The sequence below is a fragment of the Caloenas nicobarica genome, chromosome 2 (genome assembly GCF_036013445.1).
Source record: "Caloenas nicobarica isolate bCalNic1 chromosome 2, bCalNic1.hap1, whole genome shotgun sequence".
NCBI classification, from domain to species: domain Eukaryota; kingdom Metazoa; phylum Chordata; class Aves; order Columbiformes; family Columbidae; genus Caloenas; species Caloenas nicobarica.
In genome coordinates, this window is record NC_088246.1 from 38,636,442 (window position 1) to 38,658,760 (window position 22,319).

The 22,319-nt window shown below is 37.8% G+C and overlaps 1 protein-coding gene across 9 annotated transcripts in view; it reads right to left on the minus strand.

The window, feature by feature from the left end:
- Window positions 1-22,319, minus strand: part of TBC1D5 (TBC1 domain family member 5) — a 326,232-nt gene that overhangs the window by 41,286 nt on the left and 262,627 nt on the right. For 8 of the 9 annotated variants that reach the window (XM_065628207.1, XM_065628203.1, XM_065628199.1 and 5 more), the window contains 3 exons: window positions 21,895-22,163; window positions 18,605-18,670; window positions 12,718-12,881 (listed from right to left, as the gene is read on the minus strand). In XM_065628207.1, the coding sequence (XP_065484279.1) occupies window positions 12,718-12,881; window positions 18,605-18,670; window positions 21,895-22,163 (499 nt within the window). The remainder of the gene's footprint in view (window positions 1-12,717; window positions 12,882-18,604; window positions 18,671-21,894; window positions 22,164-22,319) is intronic. The other variant, XM_065628204.1, reaches the window with a different exon arrangement.

The following is a 22,319-nucleotide window of genomic DNA, read 5'->3' on the forward strand; positions in this document are numbered from 1 at the left end:
TAGTTCTTGTCCTGCTTCAAGCAGCAGCTTGAGCAGAGGTCACTTATAATCAACACTTCTAAAACTAATCTTTCCACAATATCTTTCTAAAATTGTACTGCGAATTATGAATGTTTTAACATTTTGTAAAGGTAAGCAGGAAAATCACAAAGTCCCTCAGAAAAAAAGGGCAATTTTTTTCAGTATTCTAAAGTAAAATTCTTTAACAGTAATAGATGAAACAACTGATTTGGAGCCAGTATTGTGCAGATACTCTTGATCCTCATCCAGACAGTATTCAGTGCACTTTTCTCTAAGTGCCAACTTTTGTGTTTCATTGTGCAGAGACAGTGAGTACCCTAGATACCATTTTTATTCTGTGTACAAACTGCAGTGCTGATTTGATCCCTCTTATGCATGAACAGAGACTTACAAATTCTTTGACCAGACCAAATGTAAGTCAAGAGGAAAACATTATGGTCTATGCTTCCTTGAGAAACCAACTTTTCGGCTGATATGACACACACAGTAACAGAAACATCTGAAATGTGATTCAAGTTCATTCAGCCATGGCTCTTAAAGGTTAACCAGTTGACCACAAAATAAAAATCAATCATTTAAATAACTAGCTGAAGTAAAAAATCAATATCAGCTTAGCAAACAACATGTCCTATAAAGCATACAAGCTCGAAATTTTCCAATATTGGGAGCTGCATTATGAGGAAGAAAAACAAATCAAGCGGCAAATCAAACAAAGGAATCACTGCATCAGACAAGGGAGATGAAGATGTGCAAATTTAATGATGCAATCTTGTAGAAAAAATAAGTCAATAATACTTTCTGAAAATTCAGTGTCAGGGTCCTCAAAAAATGTTTTCCACACATGCCAGATGATGTAAAGCCTTACCAATGATCAGTAACATCTTGAACCGAATATGAGAGTGAAAAGGAAGTAGATTATTTGTGATGCCACATTGATTTACATTTCACTGACAATATAAAGCAGGCTAGTATTTATGTCTCCAGTCAAAGCAAGACTCTATTTGAGTACCTCCTTATACAGGTCTCCAACTATTTTCCTTGTTGTGGCAAGACTGAATTTGCAAAAAAATTGACTTACATTAATGTTCCTCATATTTCTCTTCTTATCATCCAGAGCTTTGCTTACATTGGTACATTTCCTTTTTTCTTTTGCCTTGAAAGCTAGTTCCTTTTATGATTAATTATTTGCCATTTCTTTGCTATTTTTCCCCCAGTCTATACAGTTCTGGTGCTCTCCATTTATCCGAAGCTCACTCTTCCCTTTTTATTACCTTTCCTTTCATCTATCATCTCACCTTTACAAAGATGGCCATGGAAATAAATTTTTTATATCCTTCCTTCTCTCCTGAGCTCATAATGAGATCAGTGATGCCTCTACCATATCCCGTATTTCATCAAATTTTACTGTTTCAGAAAAACAGCTGTGACTAACTGAAAGTGGTCAGCACCTTCACGAAGAGATTACAGAAAGTTTTACAGTTTTGACATTGCAATCCTATCCTTTTACAGCTCATCACTTTACAAGCTGCAATTCGGTTTGCGGACATGGGTAAGGGCACTGAAAGTTAGCATCCTACACAAGCCAAGGTCTCACAAAATATAGTTTTGGCAGAAGCCACTCTTTCTCAACCTTGTTTATAGCAGGTAAAACATGTTTTCTCCCAAATACATGACATGTAGCTTAACAAAGAAGTATAAGGGTTGGAAAACACAGAATACGAATGCACAAAACCAGGACTGTAACTTCTTTCTTTCATGCTAACATTTAGTTTTCAGTCTTACTGTTTAGGAAATTAAAGAAAAAATGTATTTTTGCCTGTTTTACTCATGTAGAAACTCAAGGAAGAATAAATTGTTGTCAAAGGCTTACAACAATGTATGTCCAAGCACTTCACTCACAAACACTCGGAATGGAAAAACTCCATCTTAAAACTGAATCCTTCTGAAAATGAATTAACTTGGCAGCACCACCATGTGTTAAGTACAGTGGAAGAGAAACTACTTTCAAAGAGAAGAGTATTTAGAACTATTTAGGGTGTTTAAGCAAAAATACTGCAATTAAAACCACCAAAAAGTGACAGAACTAGTGTTGGAAGAACGGCCCTGTCTTCCTGGTATGGCATCTGATGCTGGGCAATGATGGGTAGGGTGAAGCATAATGAAAAAAGTGTGGGTTGGTTTTTTTTTGGTGAAGTTAGTAGCTACTTTTCCTATATTAATCTGCCCAGTCACATTTTCAAAGTAAGAGCACTAAGGAAAAAATCCCCTGAGCTCTTGGAAAATTGGCAGAGCAAATTAGAAAATAATTCTGATGAGATATTGAAACATTTAGAGGGAAATAATGCGAAAAATGAGATTGATACAGGGAAATCCTGAAGCCAGGGTGTTGCTAAGGGTCTTGGCAGTACTTTGGTGCTTATTTATAAAATATACACAGAGTATACCTTTTGGATATTGGTAGCATTTTACATGGCAAACAAGATTCAGATGCATGGCATAAATTGCTTTCTCATTTAATTTTATGCAAATTTCCCTGGAGTAAAAACCAGTGGTTTCTGTTTCCATTTTGTGAGAATTTATGTAGTTTTCATTTTCTAATCTAAGAATTAAATACAAGATTTAACCTTTTAATCTTGAACCACTGACAGCTGAATGTTGGTTGACACCACCATAACTTTTTTATGATCTATGCCAGCCACAGAATAGTCTACAGCATATGCTGATGTTTAAACCATAAACCACTGTTTTTGAACAATGAACTACATACAGTGGAATTTTAAACAAAATTTAAATGTATCTAATTTACTAATTCAAGTTCTCTATTATTTACTTGTATCAGTCATGGGCACTCATCAGAACCAAGACCTCGCTCTGCTGGGTGCCGTACACATATAAAGAAAAAAACCTCGCTTCTCTAAAGGACTTAACGGTGTAAGCCAAGAGGCAACAGATGGCTACAGGCACACATATGGGGAGGACATGGGAACAATATGGCTATTAGTCAGTATTATAGATATGGCTTCAGCACGTTAGCAACCAAACGGTTGTCATTGGAAAGGTGGAATTTTTAGGAGAGTTTTCATAAGGTGTTTGCTTTGCAGATGTTCAGGGAAAGCTTTTCTATGTGGAAGGGGCTATGAAATTATTAGATGCAAGTTCACCAAGCACATCAGGGTCAGGGATGGAATATATATTGTCACTTTTACATTGAGAATTTTGCTACTTGTGAAATGTTTTCACAAATCGGAATTATTTCAGATATTAATATATTACCCTAGGAGGACACAAAGAAGTTCAGATGCTGCCTTCAGGTATTAATTCCTGCAGAAGTACAGGTTATGTACTGATTTCCTGTGCTGAACTATTACCTGACAATATTTGTGTCCCTGTGCTAGCTCAAGTATCCCCATGCTTAATGTATTTCCAAATACACCTTATTCATGTTTTGTTTTCTTCATATCTTCATGACTGCCAGTTTTTTATTATTTTGAATATACTTTTGGTAATGTTGGACATTTTAAGCATAGTATTTTCAGATAAACCCTACAAACATCTAATTTGTTCCTTTAGACTGTGTGAACAGTGAACTTGAGCGATGTTTTTGTTTTACACCATTTTAACTCAGGCTGCTTCTATAATCCCTTTCTCTCTTGATTTCCCCGTGCAGTGCTAGTAGGCATAGCTGCTCGGAGTAGCAAATAGGACTTTATACTTGCTAATAGTTACGTACTTATTTCAATGCTTTCCTAGATCAGGATCCTTAAAGCACAAACAGGCTTTCTGTCAGATTAACCAAGGAAATGGTGTAGTTATCCACATTAGAAGAGGACGAGGGGAACACAAAACCTTTAGAAACGTAACCTTTCTTTTTCTCTCTTTTCTCCTCTGCCTGGATTATTACTTTGAACTCTTGCTTTACAACATGGCAATTTTGCTCTCTGGTAGTACTGTATGTCTCAGAATCCATCAGGAGACATAAGAGTAAGCACAAATGACTTAGGTAAAAAGTAATCCTAAAAGTCCAGGTTCAAAATGCAGTGCCATCAGAGTTAAAATATTTCAGGGTATGATGCAACCTCTGCTCAAATAATTAAATTCAGAAGAATTACCTATTTTAAAACCTGAAGGAGAACGGCCACTGCATAATCTTTAGTGAAGATATATGTCCGTGACAACCTTCTGGAAGGGCTGGGGGAATGGAATTAAAAAAATTAAGAAAATAAAATGAAGGATGAGAGAAAGGTCAACAAAATATTCATTGTGACTCCTAGGAGCCAGGCTAAATCAGGTTATGTACCAATGCTACAAAAAAATATTAAATTATTTGGTTCAGAGGGCTCTGATTGAAAACAAGTATCAAAAACAAGAAAGGAATTTTATAATACAGATAAAAATGTTCAACTAGGATGAGACCAAGAAAAATTTGCCAATAAATTAAAATGCTAGAAGGCATTCAGCTGCAAAGGCACGTATTTTTGGGCACTAGTACAATCCTGACTTCCTCTGTGTGGTTTCAGTAACAAGACAGAGAGGGATGGCATCACACATTGCTTTCCCAAGCTATGCACATGTAAACAGAACCAACAGAGTATTGGTAAAGGATTAAATGAATAAATAAAAATTTCAACCTTTCTGTGCTCAAAACCCTATAAAACAGCAAACAAAACCAAACAAAACTGAAAGGGTTGAAACTCTGATTCAGAATAGCCAGTGACCCAGGAGCTCTCTCTTTCAACATTCAAATTTCCAACCCTCAAGAGTTAGCATTGTCCAAGGAGAACCACACTTTTTGAATGCAAGAAAAAATATGTTTTTCTTACCCTTTTAAAAATTGAAAACGGGTGAAATACATATACATGTGTATTTTAATGCATTATGCATCTGTAGCTTTTCTGAAACGTAAGAAATATGAATTTCTGGTCAGCTATTTCTCATCTTCTTCTGAACTAGAATAAATCTTTGTCCCTCTTCCTTGCCCTCTGGTTTTATGAGGTCATCACAGTAAAAAATATTTATTCACAATCAATATTTATTTAAAATCTCTACTAAGAAGATTAGTGACTGTGAGGCAAAATATCTGTTTCATTGTGTTGATGTAGAATTATCTAATTATTTGATTTATTGTCTCTTAAAACAAAGCTAAAAATATTTACATATAGTGACATTTGGAAGAAAGTGAAAGATGGAGCCGCAGAGGGTCTCCCTAGCCCCCTGACAGAGCCACTTCATTTCAATTAAAATCCTGAAAATAGCTGGAACTCTGGCTCACAGCTTCTAAACACCAGGTCCTGCTGTTGAATTTCCATCTTAAATAGTTCTAAGTCAATTTGACAGTGCTGTGCTGTTGGAGTCAGCCTAGATTGCCACTTCTCACCTTGCCTGGAGACGTTAGTGGCAAAGGGCCACGGGCTTGGACATTTTCCAAAGCAGCTCCCACTGCCAAACCTATTCCTGGAACGGCTTCCAGGTGCACCAGCCTCTGTGTCGCAGAACTGGAAACCCACACCTGTGCTACCGGGGCACGAGCAAGACTTTTTTCCATCTAACCTGAGTGTATTTTCCTCTTAAAAATACCCTACTCCTGTGATCAGATAATCTCTCCTTAGCATGAAGATGGACAAGGATAAACATGAATAATGGAAGAAGCTCTTGCCTAGAGACAAAGAAAGTAGGGATGGAAATAGACCTCTTCTTCAAGCAGCCACAAGACATGTGGAACTTATCTACCTGCTGCCTGCACAAGTCCAGTTGCTGGCATAGCTCTAGGGGACTGTGGAGACAGTTTAAAAACAAAAAGCCATGAAAAGCTGGAAGATGTACAGAATACAAAACATTTTGCATAACTGATTGTGGATGGGCAGGCACTGAACAGCTGAGAAAATTGGTAGTATTTCACTTGGTAAGGGGATAGAAAAGAACAGAAAGAGCTGTAGAGTAATAGAAATCATCCCTTTGAGCAGAAATGCTGATAAAAGGTTTATCTCAGTGCTGCTATTGACACTGTTGACTTAACCATATTGGCATATCTCTTCACAAATAATAAAACTGAGCTATTAATTTAAATGGTACGACTGTAAGTATTTTGGAAATAGCTATAAATAAACACATATGTGAATGAGAATCCCATTTCCTCCGTTATATTTCAGTATCACATCTGATGGGCTTTCTGCCTGTCTGGTACCCGCATTGCTGCATAGGCCCACGAGGGCAAATACAACAGAAATGTGAGCAGAGGAAATAAACCCCATCATTTTACGATTTTAGAGCTTTCTGAAACAATGTAGTAAGTATTCTGAATGCATATGGATATGCACATGGAATGATTAATACATAGGTACTCTGCAATGAAGAAAGCTCCATGCTTCAATATTATTTATATGACAGAAGTATTTGGTTGAATGTTATTGAAATGGTTGATTTGGTGTGGTATACTTATATAATTATGCTTCTTAATTTTGCTGCCTGAATAAGCATTTTAACATACACACAGTTCAACATATACAATCCTTTATGAAGGACTCTCAAAGTTTAATTCATACTAATTAAATTTTTTTTAAGCATCAGTTGCAAAAAAGTTTCACTAACCCCTTCTCTGTTCAGGCTGGATGTATTTGACCATTGATTTGGTTCCTAACATGACTGAGGATGCAGACGAGAGCAAGATCTTATTATTTAGGGTTTTTAGAATCTCTGATTACATTGTTCAGAGTTTAAGGAGGCTAAAACCTAAGAATAGTGATTATTCAGGGACTGTAAATATACACCATTTGTATTACATTGTTAAAAGACCAGAAACACAAGTTTTGTTGTTTTTATAGGGAATTATTTGATTTAACCAAACACAGACAAAAATACGAATGAAGCTATTAAACACAACCTTACAATTTATTTCAGTGGGAAAAAAAATCTCCCAAAACAGAAACCCTTTCTGTTCAAGAAAAGCTCCAACTAAAACAATACTCTGATTTACAGAGATGTTTCTCATCCATGTCCATGTTTTTATTGAGAGTTCAGTACAAGTCTCTCAGCTCTTCAGAGAAATGCAATTTTGTGGTGTTTTCTTAAAAGAGCAGGATGAAGGGATGAGATTTCCACTGAGGAGGAAAAAAGGGCAGCTCAAACCACCAGCAAAGATCCTCAGATACATTTTCCTTTGCCACTGGATGCTGAAACATTAACTTCATGATTAATGTATGGAACAAGGATGCACAGAGCAAGTCCTGGACCTGCTGCTGGTCGCCGAATTGCTGTGGAGTGAAGGATCACACTTCTTGGCTCCTAAGTCACTTTGAACCTTCTGTAGACATTGCCAATAGTCTCATTCACTCACGATTTTGCTATTTTTTTATTTCCCCCTCAGTTTTAAAGGGCTGCCCAACAACTTTAGAAGTTTACTGCCTTCTTTCAAGTGATATCGCTCTAATTTGCTTCTGTGCAGAAGTTAATGGCAAGTGTGAGTCAACTGCACGTATCTGAATCTCTTGTACCAGAGAAAAACAACAGATTACATTTTTAAAATCTTCCAAATGGCCCCACAGATCCGCTCTGTATACATGTTTATCACTCCTAATATGACACAAAAAGCACTGCAGAGCCACTTGGATTTTTATTAATCTTTTTTTTTTTCCTAAGAAATTAACTTCTTGTTTTTATCACAGTTTCTTTTTTCCTGAAATGAATCACTCCAAAAAATATAAGGAGCATTAGGACTTCAAGCTGCCACTCATGCATACAGCTGTCGCTTTACTAAATTATATGAAACTTGGAAGTATTTCTAATAAAAAACTTTAAAAGGCAGCTTATTTTCCCTTGCACTTTTTTCAGCTCTTTCATTTGTGTCACAGCATGTTGTGGGAGCCCAAGAAAGGTAGCAGAGAAAAAAAATCACATTTCCAAATTATCTCATAGGTTTTTCTATGAACTCTGTTCACATGACCTGGCAGCATCTCAGATTTAATGTTCTTTTCATCTATCCTTAAAATTACACAAGCACTGAAGTACTAAATAAATTGCATTTTTCAGGTGTCTGAATTGGCCCATCACATCAGAATAAAGAAGACAAATGTCCTCTAGTATTAACTGCAGTTAAATGTTAAGGCACTGAAGTTCATTAAACTTAATGGCACTGAGAACAATCATCATGTCTTTAACTTTAGCCCTAAAAAATCCAACATACTGATCAAGGAATTGGCTGTTGAACACAGATGCTAACTTATTCTGGGCACATTTTACGATGCTTAACTAAAAAAGGACATTTCATCATAGTATGTGTATTTCCAAATAAATGTTTGGCATTGGTAAATATGGACTGACAAGTATTTTGCTTAAAACCTTTTGAAGAGATTTTAAAAATAAAGGTTAGGGAAAATTTATATGGGAATAAAAAAAGGCCTCAAGATGTGCACCATGCACAAAAGACAAGCTCTTCTTCAAAGGAATTTTTGCATGTATGATTTTTTTTGGTGTGGTTGTGTAGTATTTGTTCTCTCTTTGATTTTTGTATACCACTTCTACTTGAGCAAAACCGTCAAGTTTGTATGCCTAAAATCAGGTTCCTAAATCAGTAGAGCAGATGCCTATTTAATTGAAAATAATGGTGTACATTAATTTTCTAACCTGTAGGGGTACTCATAACTAACTTCAAATCAGTCAGACTAGCCATGTAAATCACAGACAGTAACAGTTGTTTCTACCTGCTTGTGGGGACAACAGCATATGTTGTCAAATTTGATTTAATTAAAAAGTCTGTGCAATCAAAATCAGCATGATGCACGACACTTCTGCTCAGGATTTTTTTTGCTAAGAAATGAGGATTCTAATTGACCATGTTTGTAAATTATTTTAGTAAAGAAAATAAACTGCTTCAGATTTTCCTTACAAATGTTTTCTTCTTGCGGATTTTTTAACTAACATTTTCCAAGTGGATAATTTGATTTTTCTTAACTTGAAATCTTTTATGTAGAAATTTACTTATTAAAATACACAGTTTCTCTAAATCAAAACTTTATTTTCAGCCCAAACCATCTTTGTCCTGTGTTTTTTTTAATGCAAGTTTTAAAAATGTTTATATTGTTCGATTCAAAATCCCCTCTCTGGCACACCTCAGTGGCTGAAAGCAATTTACAGAATATTCTGCCAGAAATTGAGACCAGCCAACCATATTTGCCAAAATTAAGGTTTATGCAGCTTTGCTATTTGCCAAAAAGACTGTCCTTGATGGTTGCTGGAGATGTAAATGAAACATAATGAGAAATAAACAGGCCACAAATGCACCCAATTTCCCAACTCTGCTGAAAAGGAGGTGGCAGTAGGCAGTGTATGAGAGGAAATTTTCTAGGACTTTATTCCAGCAAGGCTGACCCAACCAGATGATAACAGGCACTGGAGTGCATGGGAAGACAGCTCCAGAAACAGCAACCTAAGTTCTTCTTGTCAGAAAAACTTAGTGCTAGAGCTAGGTTATGGTTGGACTCGAGGATCCTGAGGGTCTCTTCCAACTGAAATGATTCTATGAAAGCCACAAACTATATGAAGAGGTAGGGAACCATCTCACTGCTGAGCACAAAACAGACTTTCAGACACATTTGGTGAGCCTCGCGTTAACATACAGCTGAGCGCCACTCAGTAGTAACATGAAAAACATCAGGCTGTCGTGGGTTGCCAAAACATGATCTGACGCTATAGATCCACTTCCTTAAGTAAATAAAAAAGGGGACATCTGTTTCTCACAACACCAGAGAAAAGCCATTCCATTGATCTTTGTATGTGAGAGGAAAAAAAAGATCTAGAAGACTAAATATAACGCAAATGTTACTACCTTAATAAGTCCTTAATATGAGAAATGGACACATCCTATTCCTGGTGGCAATGAATCAAGTTAACTACCAATTTTGATTACAGCTGTCCCAGAGAAAGTCCAGATTGTTGGACAGGCTTTAGGAAAGTAAGAATTTAGACAAGTCGCATTGCAGTTTTATCCTGTCACAGAATCACAGAGTGGTTGAGGTTGGAAGGTGCCTTTGGAGGTCTTGTCCAACCCCTGCTCAAGATGAGTCACCTACAGCCAGTTGCCCAGGATTGTGTCCAGGCAGCTTTTGAATATCACCAAGGATGGAGACTCCACAACCTCTTTGGGCAACCTGTGCCCATGCTGAGTCACCCTCACAGTGAAAAAGTGTTTCCAAATGTCCAGACACTGAGAAGAACCTGGCTGTGTTTCCTTTACATCCTCCATTCAGATACTTACAGACTTTGACAAGATCCCCCTGAGCTTTCTATTCTCCAGGCTGAACAGCCTCAGCCCTCAGTCTTTCCTCACAGGAGAGATTCTCCAGTCTCAATGATCTCGGTGGCCCTTTCCTGGACTCTCTCCAGTATGTCCATGTCTCCCTTGTCCTAGGGAACCCAGCACTGGGCACAATGCTACAGGTGCCACCTGTGGTGATGACATTTCTGTTCATCCCATGACAGCATTACGGTAACGTCCTCTAGTCTGTGAAAATATCTTTTTTTTTTTTTCCTTCTTGTTGAAGGATGTATTTTTATGCACGTACTTCATTTCCACTTTTCTTGGGAAGGGCATTAATTAGAAGTACAAAGATGATGGGGAAATGGATTGTCTTTCATCCATCACACCAAGAATGACTGATTTTAAAAGCACCTTCCCATAAAGTGATTGATGCATGGCCATGTTCCAACAAAGGTAATTTCCCTAATACTTAACAACAAAATCTGTATAATTATCAGAGACAAATGTAAAAATATAAACCAGTTCGGTTTTACAAATAAAACAAAGACGTGAACTGATTTTTTTTCAAGTCGTCTTTTGCCTCCAGAAAACAGCTGTAAATGAAGCAACTATGAGACTGGAGTATTCTGATGCAACTATTTTGGGATCTCAGGATGAACTCTTAGGGATTTTCTTTCCTACATGGAAAACCAGGTATCATGAAATCCACAGGAAAACAAAAACCAAACATCGTCTTGAGCAACAGAAAAGAGATTTTAAGAAACCTTTGCCTCTTGCAGCTGCTACAAATTCCTTTCCCCAGTATTAAAGGTCAGTCAAAAACTGAATGTAACGAAATAGATCTTGGCAGCCTAAAACATTTTCTAACTGCTTAATCATAAAAGGCTACAACATGAAGTATATATCACAGTCAAAGAATTCTTTTGAAAATTTATGCTCAGTTTAGCTTACTGTGATTACCAGTCTACTGAAAATTATCATAAGGACTACAAATCCACTCCAATGAATACTTCTTTGTCCAAAATCCTTGAAAAAAAATTAATAAATTACGACAAATTTGGGAAGTTATTTACCTGAAAAATATGCTAATTGTTAATGAATTCTTACTGAGTATGAAAATTATAATGGAAAATTCTTCTAAGTGTCCTAGTAGAGAACTAAGGCGGAATTATTCTTATACTCTACTAGTGCAAAAACCGCAAGTTCTGGCCTGAACGATAACTGAAAACAAAGCTGGATTTAAATCTTGTTAAACCACATAAAAAAAAAAAATTGGTATTGGTATATTTATTTTTCTTCAACTCAAGACAAGCAGAGTGATATTAAGTTGTTGTTTTAGCTTTAACTTCAATTCAATTTTAGCTTTAAATTCAATTCAATATGTCTTTAATGAACACAAACCAAAATTATAGCTTCAGTTTGACTAACCACAAAACACAGTTTTTCTTTAGGCAACATTGAAGCATGTGGAACAAGAATGAAACCCTCTCAGTGAACAAAAACTGAACAAAGTTGTGCGTTTCATTAGGACATTTTAAATTTCAAATTTAAAATATGACGTGACTTAATAAAGATTCTGCTGTTTAAAGACAAAAATGCCGAAATGTTCAGATTAAACTTCTGCACACTATTTACCTCTGAACTTCTGAAGAACGCTGTTATACAGAAATACTGCTATTACAATTCCTATTTATTGAAATCAATAGCCAGTTAAATGAGCATACATTTGTAGAAAACGGAATGAGAGCACTACTATGCCTTCATTCTACAAAAAATACAACTTTTCCCATCTACTATGTAGCTGGTTATTAATTAACAGAAAGACAATGGGATACGTGTATATAAAATAAAGAAGAAACCTTCTGCTCCATGGCATATGAGGTTTACAAAAGTAGTGCTCTTAAAATATCTTTGATGGGATGAGAATTTCTTTGGAGCACACCCATGGTATGAGCCGATTTTCTGGGATGAAAACAATCTGCTTAAATAATAGTATCTTGTGGCCAAATGGAAGGTCAGGGCTGTGCGAGAAATAGAACTGTGACTGCAGACTACAGATGCTACAGACACTGGGAAACCTCTGACGTATTAAGGAATTTCAGGGACAACAGATGGACACGTTTGGATCTGCTGAGCATTTGTGCTCCCCACTGAACTGTTTATTAACTGCAGGATTACACCAAAAGTCTAACAAAGCAAATGAACTTACAGGACGTCTCTTTCTCAGAGGCAATAGGCGCTTTCACAGTTTCATTTCAGGTAGGATTATGGGATGGAAGCCATAACGGAGACAGAAACAGTTGAAATAGCGTATTTCTGCTTTTACCCCTAATGTGTGCTTAGGGAAACATTTTCAACTGCAAGTGCTTAATGAATGGAAGAAACGATTGGCTCTAACAAGTAATGCAGTGTGACATTAAAATAGCTGTAAAAGTTAAAGAACTCACCGATTCTTTTCTGCTCATGGTTTTGCTTTGGGAACGGGAGCGGGAGATTGTACTGAAAAAGGAATCCTTTTTTGATGCAGATAACGGTGGAGATCCTGTAAATTCACGTCCTCCAGGCAAGCTTTCTATGCTTGGGGATGAGCTGATGTTTTTAGAATTTTGGCCTGTAAAGCAAGTATAAAGTAATACATGAATTAACCAACAGGCAGTTTCTTTTCCCTGTAAATATTTCTTTGTCTTAATTGTCATTCACCAAGATTCACAGATAGATTAACACAAAATGAAATGTTGAAGTATGTCAGCATGCGCTGTGAGACTGAAGGACTATTCTGACATATATGGAAATTAATTTTTGTATGAGAGAAAATCAGAAAAACTTAGTGTATATACAGATACATATACAAACACACACTATATAGTGTATATATATATATATGCTAAACAATATATATACACTTATCTAAAAATACTGTGTCAATATATATAGTCTGTTATATCCATAGACTGAGGACCTTCTCTTCCCTGTGTGGCATAATGAGCAAAAGTACCATCTCATAAGAAAAAAAAATCTACTATCATCAACACTGCAATGGAAACCCTTTTTCTCTTGGCAAACAGAAAATAAAACTTGGCAAAGAAAGCTAAGAACAAGAACGTTAGATTCCAATAATGAGTTGGGCATTGAACATCTGGATGATGATATCTAGACTTACAACAGGAAAAAGCAAGGTAAGTTTTGGAAAGAATGTAAGTTCTCATGCTTCAAATCTCCACCTAACAGATATTTTGATGAAGACTACTCAATATTTACTTATTGATATTTCAGGCAGCTTTTCAAAAGAATCTAGTGATGTCCACTGTCTTAGCGAAGACATCTGGGTAGATGCCTGGGCTGTTTCACCATGACACTGTATGCAGTCAGGCAGCCAATCTGTTCCAGTAGAGGCCCACAAAGTGTTTTGAAATATTTAACTTAAAATTTTATTTTGAATAGCTCCAGAAGAAAAGACAATATGTCAGTTTTCATTAGGACAGATACTAGTTTTAAAAAATGCTTCAGTGAGGTTTATGAGGAAGTCAATCCAGTGTGACATGATGCAATTCTAGAATTTCCATTCTGAAAAATGTAATAGCACATAAAACTAAGGTTCTAGAATTCTTCATTTTTCTTGTTTTGCTGGCTATTCTGATGAGCCTGTTGATTTTCTCTGTTCTTCCTTTCCTGTGTTTCCGGTGTGCTTTTCCTGCTACCATCTACAGCATCAAGAAGGATCCTTTGAAATGACATCATTCAGATGTCACAGGTGCAGCTCCATCTCATTTGCAAGATTGTGATCGTATTTGAAACCACGTCCCTCACAGATGCCAGTGGTTCATCCTTCTTTACTCTGAGCTGCTTCCACCCTCTATGCCAGTTTTACTCCCAGATATGCCACATATTATTGGACAGACCTTACAATGTAGTTAGTGTTTTGTCATTGAGGATGCGCTACCAATTCTGAAAATACAAAACTAACTCCTTTTGTGCAATGCGTTAGCCTCCTCTTCATTGTGCACTGTGGTCTTCCCCATGACACAGGTTTCTAGAGAAGTAAAAGCTAGAAGACAGAGAAATGAAAGAAAAGAGAGGCAGAAAAGGCTGCAGAAAACACAGAAAGAAATTCAGATTTAGATACAGAAGGAGACCAGCTCTGTTGAGACCAAACATTTTAAACAAAAGGAAACAACTAGCAAAACCTACTCATACAGAAACGCCTTAACTTACTTCAGTCATTTAAGATCTAGAATGGTAACTGTCCTGGAAGCGCTGTGGCAGTCAGCGGTCCGCTCTTGGCCACCTGCTGGGTGGGGACAAAGCCCGAGCCAAGTTCTCCGTGGTGTTTGACCTATGCAGCATATATTGCACAGCCGCAGCCACATGAAACCAGCATTTCACGTTCTCTTAAGGAAATAAGTACAGATCTATTTAAAATGTCCTCTTAGCAAGAAGACTTAAATGCAAAGAGACCGAACTAACAAAGAAAAAAACATTGCATGTGAAAATCAGACCAAAAAGGACGAAACCCAAGAAAGGATCTGGGTTTAACAATCTCAGCATTTTCTGGAAGAAAAATGGCATATGAACTGCTTCCCACCTTCTCCTTCTTTCTCTCCTGCCTGATTTTGCTCTTGGCTCTCACATTTTATGTCCTGCTGCTCATAGACCTGTGGACTCTTCTCTGTCTGCCACCTCCTACTCTTCTGCAGACCACTCCACATTGCCACTTCTGCTTCTGCAACTTCTTTATTCTGACTTTTTCCTTTATATATTCTTTCCTTCCCACCAACCTCATTCAACTTTATTTATCTGTTTCTTCCTGGCCCCCCTCTAGTCCCTTACCACCTACCACTTAGTCTGAACGGCTTCATTAAAGTGCAGGAGATGGAAGCTGCAGATCTCACTTAATTTTTTGTCTTCACGTTTTATAGAGAAATGGGATACACATTAACCAAGTGAATATGAATCTCAGATTCCACAAATAATTCCAGTGGTAGAAAAGGAGAAAACACTGCCTGGCAAACATCAGCCATAATTCATTCACAAGGAAGATTTTAGAAGATTTCTAATTTTAGAATAAAGTCACGTCACTTGGAAACACCATTATCCTTACAGTTGCCTTTATGTAAGAAGGAGACTTTTCATGCATTTCGTAGTGGCAATTTACAATGGAAGTGTGGTTTTACGGTAGGTAAAACTTAAAATAGTTTTGGGACACATGAAATTACACGTTTTAGCAAATCAAGTATTTACAAAAGAAATTCACGCAGCTAAGCCAGAGCAGCCAATATAGATGCTAAACATAAAAATATCTTTTTGGCGGACAGAATAAAGTGCAATGAAAAAGTATTTTATTATGTATAAATCAGACTAAATGGGTCCTCTTTCCCATCCAAATAATAAGAAGATATTTTCCACATAGGCTCAAGACTAAAAAAGAAAAAAAGTTAAACAGGGAGCACTGTATGTTTTTCACATACCTCCACTGCATGGCCTGCACTTAACTCACTTCACCTGCAAAGAAGCAGATTATGTGGTAAAATTTCACTGATAACATTAAGAGAGGGACACTAAATATATTTGAGGTAACTATGCACATGAAATAATATACCTTCGTAAAATGATGGAAAAATCCGTTTTAAGGATATTATTTTCTACATCCTGTCTTTCATCTCTAAGGAAAAAAAAAGTCCAAAATATAATAGGAAACTGAAAAGACAGAGAACCATCTTTATGGCCACCACTTTGCTTACAAAGCAGCTACAGTTCCAAAGATGGATCACCGTTTTGAGGAATGGAATATGCAACTAGCATAACCAAGCAAGAGAAGAAATATGTATAGCTGGGATTTTGTGGACAGAATGATACAACTATTCTAAAAGGGAATTTGCTTAAATAACACCAAGAGCTTTGACTAATCTGGTTCTTATGGCCTATGGCCTATAAAATATAATGAAGGTAAAAGCAATGGAAAATGTAATGAAGCAATGATAGAGATGCAGTAAAACAGAAGTGATAAAAATACTATTTTTGTATGTTTGATACCCCGGTAAGAAGAAAGCTTGGGATGCACCTGATCCTAATGCATGAATAAGCAAATCTGAGAAGATTATTATCAGGAAACACTAAATTTTTACTCTGACTCCAACCTTGTGAACAGCACTGTGACATGGATTATTTGGGGATGTGAATAAGAATTAAGCAAGACAGAAAGAACAGCATTAGTGTATAAGTACAGTGTGTTGCAAATCATAAAGTAGAGTTCTTGGACTGTAATAGGCTCTTCCAATTTCCAGAGAAGTCATTGTTTTTACAACTGGATATAACAAGAACGCTGAAAGACAAGTCACACCAATCACGTTTTGCCTAATGTAACAAAAAAGCCACCTATCATTTTCCCAGCACAGAAGTTTAGTGAAGCTGCTGCGAGAACAGTTAACTGAAGCTACCGTGATGCTTTTGAAGCCTTTCAGATGTATTTTGTGTGCACCAATTTCTGTGGCATTAAGAACCCTCACATAGCTTCAGACATAACACTGTAGCACCAACGCAGAAATTTCGGGCTCTCGGGAGGATTGCACAAAATGGCATTTGTATCTTCTCTGTGTGTATCTCACTGATTCTGCATCTTTTTCAATAACCAGTGTGGTACGTTCTCACTCAACAGCTTAACAAGAAGGTTATTCGACAGAGTTTCTAATTTTGGATTATTCCTCAGGAAAAAAAAAAAAGAAGAGAACTCTTACCTCTCTTACCCTCCATGTACAATCAAATTGTCTAAAGTGATGCAATAGACTACAGTTAACAACTAGCCAAACTCATCTCCTTCTTTAGCAGCTTAATCAGCAACCCGAGAACATCACTGAATCAAACCTCATTTTCCTCTGCTCATTCTATCAATCTCAGATAAATACATTATGCCTCCTTGAAAGAAGATTAGAGAAACCTAATCTCTGACCATCTAAATGTATACCAGGAGGTCCTAAAGCCCACATGAAACTGGCTGAAGAAATCCCAAACACAGAAACCCTATAGATGCTTCTGAGGCACACAGAACAAACAGCTAAAGATCCCTGACGTAAGCAGTAGTCAGAGCACATTACTGAGGAGGATGTTTCAAAAAAAAAAAATATATGCACACTAAAATGCATAAACAGTTCCTAGTAACAAGGCACAGCATTTAATACACTAAAAATACATCACCTTCTGGGTGAAAAGGAGCAGCGTTACCTCCGTCTGCTGGCATCTAACTGGATCACTACTTGCCTGTTGCTAATGATTGCTGGGTTACAAATGTGCTGTCTCAAAACCATTTGGAAAATACATGGATATGATAGCGGGAAAAGAGACCAAACTGTTGGTATTGTTGGCAGGGCAGAGGGTGGCGACATCCAACTGTCTTGAAAAGAAGCAGGAAAGTTTAAACGTAACATGATCGATAATAAGGATTCATAATAAAGTAAAAGAGGATGGTGAGAGCGGAGAAGACTTACACGGAAAGAAAAGCAAGCTGCAGGTTTTACCAAGTTTGAGTTAAGTTATAAGGGAGATAATCATGGTCTTTGGAGGTCACTACTAAAATATATGAAAAATCAGACGAAGATGCACAAAAGACACAAAAAACTGATGGCTCCTTCTGTTTGGCCTCTACAAAGGAAAAGAATGGCTTTCAGAGTTATAAAGAGAGCAAGGACTAAGATACTAAGAAGAACAGAAGTAAGGCACGATCTATAATTCAAAACCATTTAGATCTGCTCATCTATTACTCTGTATTTGCAATGGTCGGGATGCAGAGTATGAAAATCTGCAAAAAGCATGGTATGAGTTTTATAAAACTTTTAAACTTCAGATAAATTAGTTTCCTTTTTTCTCCTGCCCTGAGACTGGAACAAAGGCTTCCAGCACTTTTAAAATTTATTCAAACCATCTCATCACACAAATCCATACGCTTATTATTTCAGGCCAAGGCAGGTGAGCTCCTCTTCAGTCAAGTGCCTTAAAGCAGATGTTCAGCTCAAAATACTTGCCTAGAATATAACAACAGGGAAGTAACGCAACCAAAAGAGACATTGATGGTCCAACTGCCCCACATGACATAGCGTGAAATGGACTACGAAGTACAAGGCAAACACACATTTGTAACGAAGACGGACGCAACCGAAGGGCCACACACAGCACAGCCAGGGAGTGATGGAGCGGAGCTGCTGTTTTCTCTCTCTACCCAACAGTGCCACTCGGTGGATGGACCAGGGTGGGGAATGGAGATGCCACGCATGGAAGAACCCGCGGGGGTGGCCAGGCGGGCGGCGGGGAGGGCAGTGGGCACGGAAAGCCCGAGGGCAGCCCTACCTGGGAGGGCTGGGGGGTGCTGCGGGGGGCCCGGCAGCCCCCCATCGCTGCCGGCGGCTGCCTCGCCTGGGGAAGGAACCACAGCGTTAGAGGGTTGACCCAAACCAATGCAATCCACCCAAGGGAAGAGCCGCGGCTTTGGGCTTTCTAGCTGGAAGACCCCTTGCTTTGAACGCAAAGGGCGTTTTAAGAGCAGGTGTAAAGAAATGGGGAGTTTTAATAATCGGTGCGTTACGTGCTGCGTTCAGACATGAGCGAAAAAACAGTGTTTTTAAGACTGGTTATATTAAAATCTGAACTAACACAAACAATCAAAACCGTTTTGTTTCTTGTATTTCACACTGACAGTGTCATTCTGCTAGTTTGGGAGCATCTCACTGTCAATAAAATTTCATAATTTCATATATACATTTACTTTTTAAAGGAAAAAAGCATTTGTTAGTCAGTATTTTATTTCTTTCACTTTTATTCAGTTCTGCTATCAGTAAGAACAACTTATTTTTCCTTCTGAAAAAGCATACTCATTTTCTAGACATAGTTCATAAATAATTCTAAATATGGAGATCATTTCTTTAGGGCGTATTCGATGACTATGGAAATTCTGTTCGTGTTACAACATTACTGCAGAAGCATCAACTCAGAAAACAAACAGTAGTCTGGAAACTCTTTAAATAGTTGATCACAGTTTTGGCAGAACTTCATCTTTAAACTGGTCCTCTAATGTGTCCTTGTGATAAAGCAACATTAAAATCAAAAGCCTTTTGGGCTTCAGTGTGAAATGACCTAGAAGAAAAACTGTATCTGGCACTATCAGTGAAAGAGAAATGCTTTTTTTTCTGGTAACACACTGCTTTTTGGTAATCAAAGAGTATCCAGTTTCTGAACATTCAAGAATCTACTGGAACACAAGGTGCGACAATGCTGGGTTTTTCTTCTTTTTTTTTTTTTTTTTTTTTTTCCATTATCAATACTTCTGTCTTTCAAGACAACAAACTCAATTGACAATCTAATAAACTTGAGATTTGAATTGAACTTTTGTGCCAATGGATTCCTTCATTGTGTAGGATCAAGTGAATATTTTAATCCCTTTTCTGTTAGCAAACTACCTTGCATAACTAATCAGTAATGATACCCAACTTTCTTCTGAGGTGAGGACAGGCTGAATGTGATTAATATATTATTAGGAGGAACTGAATTTCCAAATAGGTGTCTGGATACTTTGTTGAACTGTGATTTGTAATGTTGAACACTCATCTGGAATTTTCTTTCCTTTTTTTAACCAATATTAGTCAGCTGTTTTTCTGTTTACATTATCTAAATTATATTATTTTTTTTCATAAAGAAATTCAGCAACGACCAAAACTTCAGAGTGAGAGAATTGCTATTGATTGTAGAAACCAGCCATCCCTCCTCTAGCGCACAGCACAAGCTACCCCTGGAGGTGGCAGCACGAATGGCACCTGTCACTGCTGCTGGTTTGTGCGCCGGAACTCTGCCCAAACAGAGCTGTTGAAGCCGGGACACGATCATTTTGCCAGTCCTGCAAGATATCTTGTTACCAAAGGACTTCACATTTAATTAAAAAAAAAAAAGGAAATCAGGCAATTAATTTAATCTCTTCAAACTTATCACCCTTTACATATTAATTTAAATTATTGGCATTGAGCACTCAAAACCTAAAAGGACTAATACAACACGAAAGAAAAAGCATAACTTCTTTTATGCCTTGATGCCTGTCAGGTTTACAGCATTTCAGTCTGGTATACTGTCCAACTGAGCATGTGTGAGTGTTAGATCAACTGCAAGTGCAAATGTCTATCAATTTAAATGCTAAATCTGAGCCTCTGCCTACCTCAGCTAAACAACCAAGCTGCTGGAGGCTGAGGAGAGCTGAAAACACAGTGAAGAACAGGAACTTAAGACAATTAGTGACAGCTAGTTAAGTAACCTGGGAGCCTTATAGTAACAGACCATGCCAAGTAGGTTTTAGATACTCAAAATCTAGAGAAGAATCCAGAGTTTGGGAAAAAAACAAAAAAAAAGCAAGCAGTACAGGAAGTAAAAAGGCACTTAAAAAGTTCAGTACAAACTGAGGGAGTGAAATAAGATCTTCTCAGGGTATGGATAAATCCTAAATCCTAATGCCTGGGAGAGAAGTACCCACAACTTCTCAGAGCTGCAGAGAGTGCCCTCACTCCCCGGAGATGCTGATACAAAGGTATCTGCATCATGCTCCCAAAGGATCTTTTTAGCCTGTCTCTGCCACAGTGTCACAGCAAATAGGGATTTTTTTTTTTTTGCTAAGCTATTCCTACATTTAAACTTCAGAGAGAATTCACCGGGCAGCCTCTATGAGACTTTATATTTCCTTTGCCATTTTGGGTTTCTCTTTAAAAATATAAATTATGGCACTTGCAAATGTAGGTAGCTGCTGTCATTTGAAATTTCTATCCAACTACAGGCAATCTACTGATAACGGTACAGGTCTGGAACAAGAAGCATGGCACTAATATGTAAAACAAAACTTACTCTCAACTCAACGGATTAAAAGTATTATACATTTACATTTTGTTGACTTTAAATTACTTCTGCAAGTGTTGTACCAAATATGGACAAACAATAGGATGAGAGGAAGCTGCAGGTACGGAAGTGTTGCAGTATGTTTTATTTCCTCTTACCACGAAAATGCTTTGTGACCTACATCATAAATTTGCATAACAACTTCGTAACTTTCCCAAATCTCCATGTTCCTGTTGACAGAGAAATATGTGCGCAGCTTGTATATGACAATGACCCAAAACGACTACAACTTTTTATTCTTATACCGGTATGGAAAGTGTCAGGTGCACTTCTGGATGATTCAACATTTTAGTTGGCACATACAAGTGTAAATAGGGTTGTCCTTGACCATCTAGATCAAAATTAAGCTACAGTTGATCCCATCGATAGAAGTTGCTTCAAATTGTACACATTTTTTATATTAAGCAGGGAAAGAAAATAACCAACTGAGGACTACTTTTGAACCAAAAGGTAAAAAAATAATGTGATATAAGAACTATGGAAAGCTTTTTTAAAAAGGCAAACAAAAGAGCCTCTCCAAAATTGTGGAAATGATTTTGTTCCACGCCTAATTTTACTTCCATTGTTCCGAACAGGATTAGCATCGAGGATTCACTACGTTCCAGTTTCACATTTGCACTGTAAACCCCTTGCTGGAGCAATTTCTGAGATTATTCTATGATTCCGAGAGAAGCCGCGTATCTGGATTTTGCCACACGTCTCGCTTTTACCTTTGCCCAGCTGAACCGGCATGCTTTCGGACTTCATCATCCTCTGCTGCTGGACCTGGTGCTGGTGCTGGTGGTGCTGGTGGTGGTGGTGCTGGAGAGGTTCCAGTGCGCTCCTGCCGGGCATCGCAGGGGGAGGACAGCCGCCCCCGCCGGCGGGAGCACCCGCCGCCCCACCTGAAGCCATGGCCGGAGCAATGAGTTTTCGGCCAAAATTCAGTAAGCTGTTGGAGACCTTGTTAATGTTGAGTGGGGCAGCCTTAGCGCTGGCGCTGGAAAAGGAAGAGGAGAGATCATCACACCCTTGCCAACGGCTTGGATGGGTACAGCGACGCATGCATTCTTCTCTGAAAACGGGAGAAAAAAAAGCAAGATTTGAACGTTACCGAGAGGGTGTCCTGGCACAGTTATACTGGAATGCACACAGG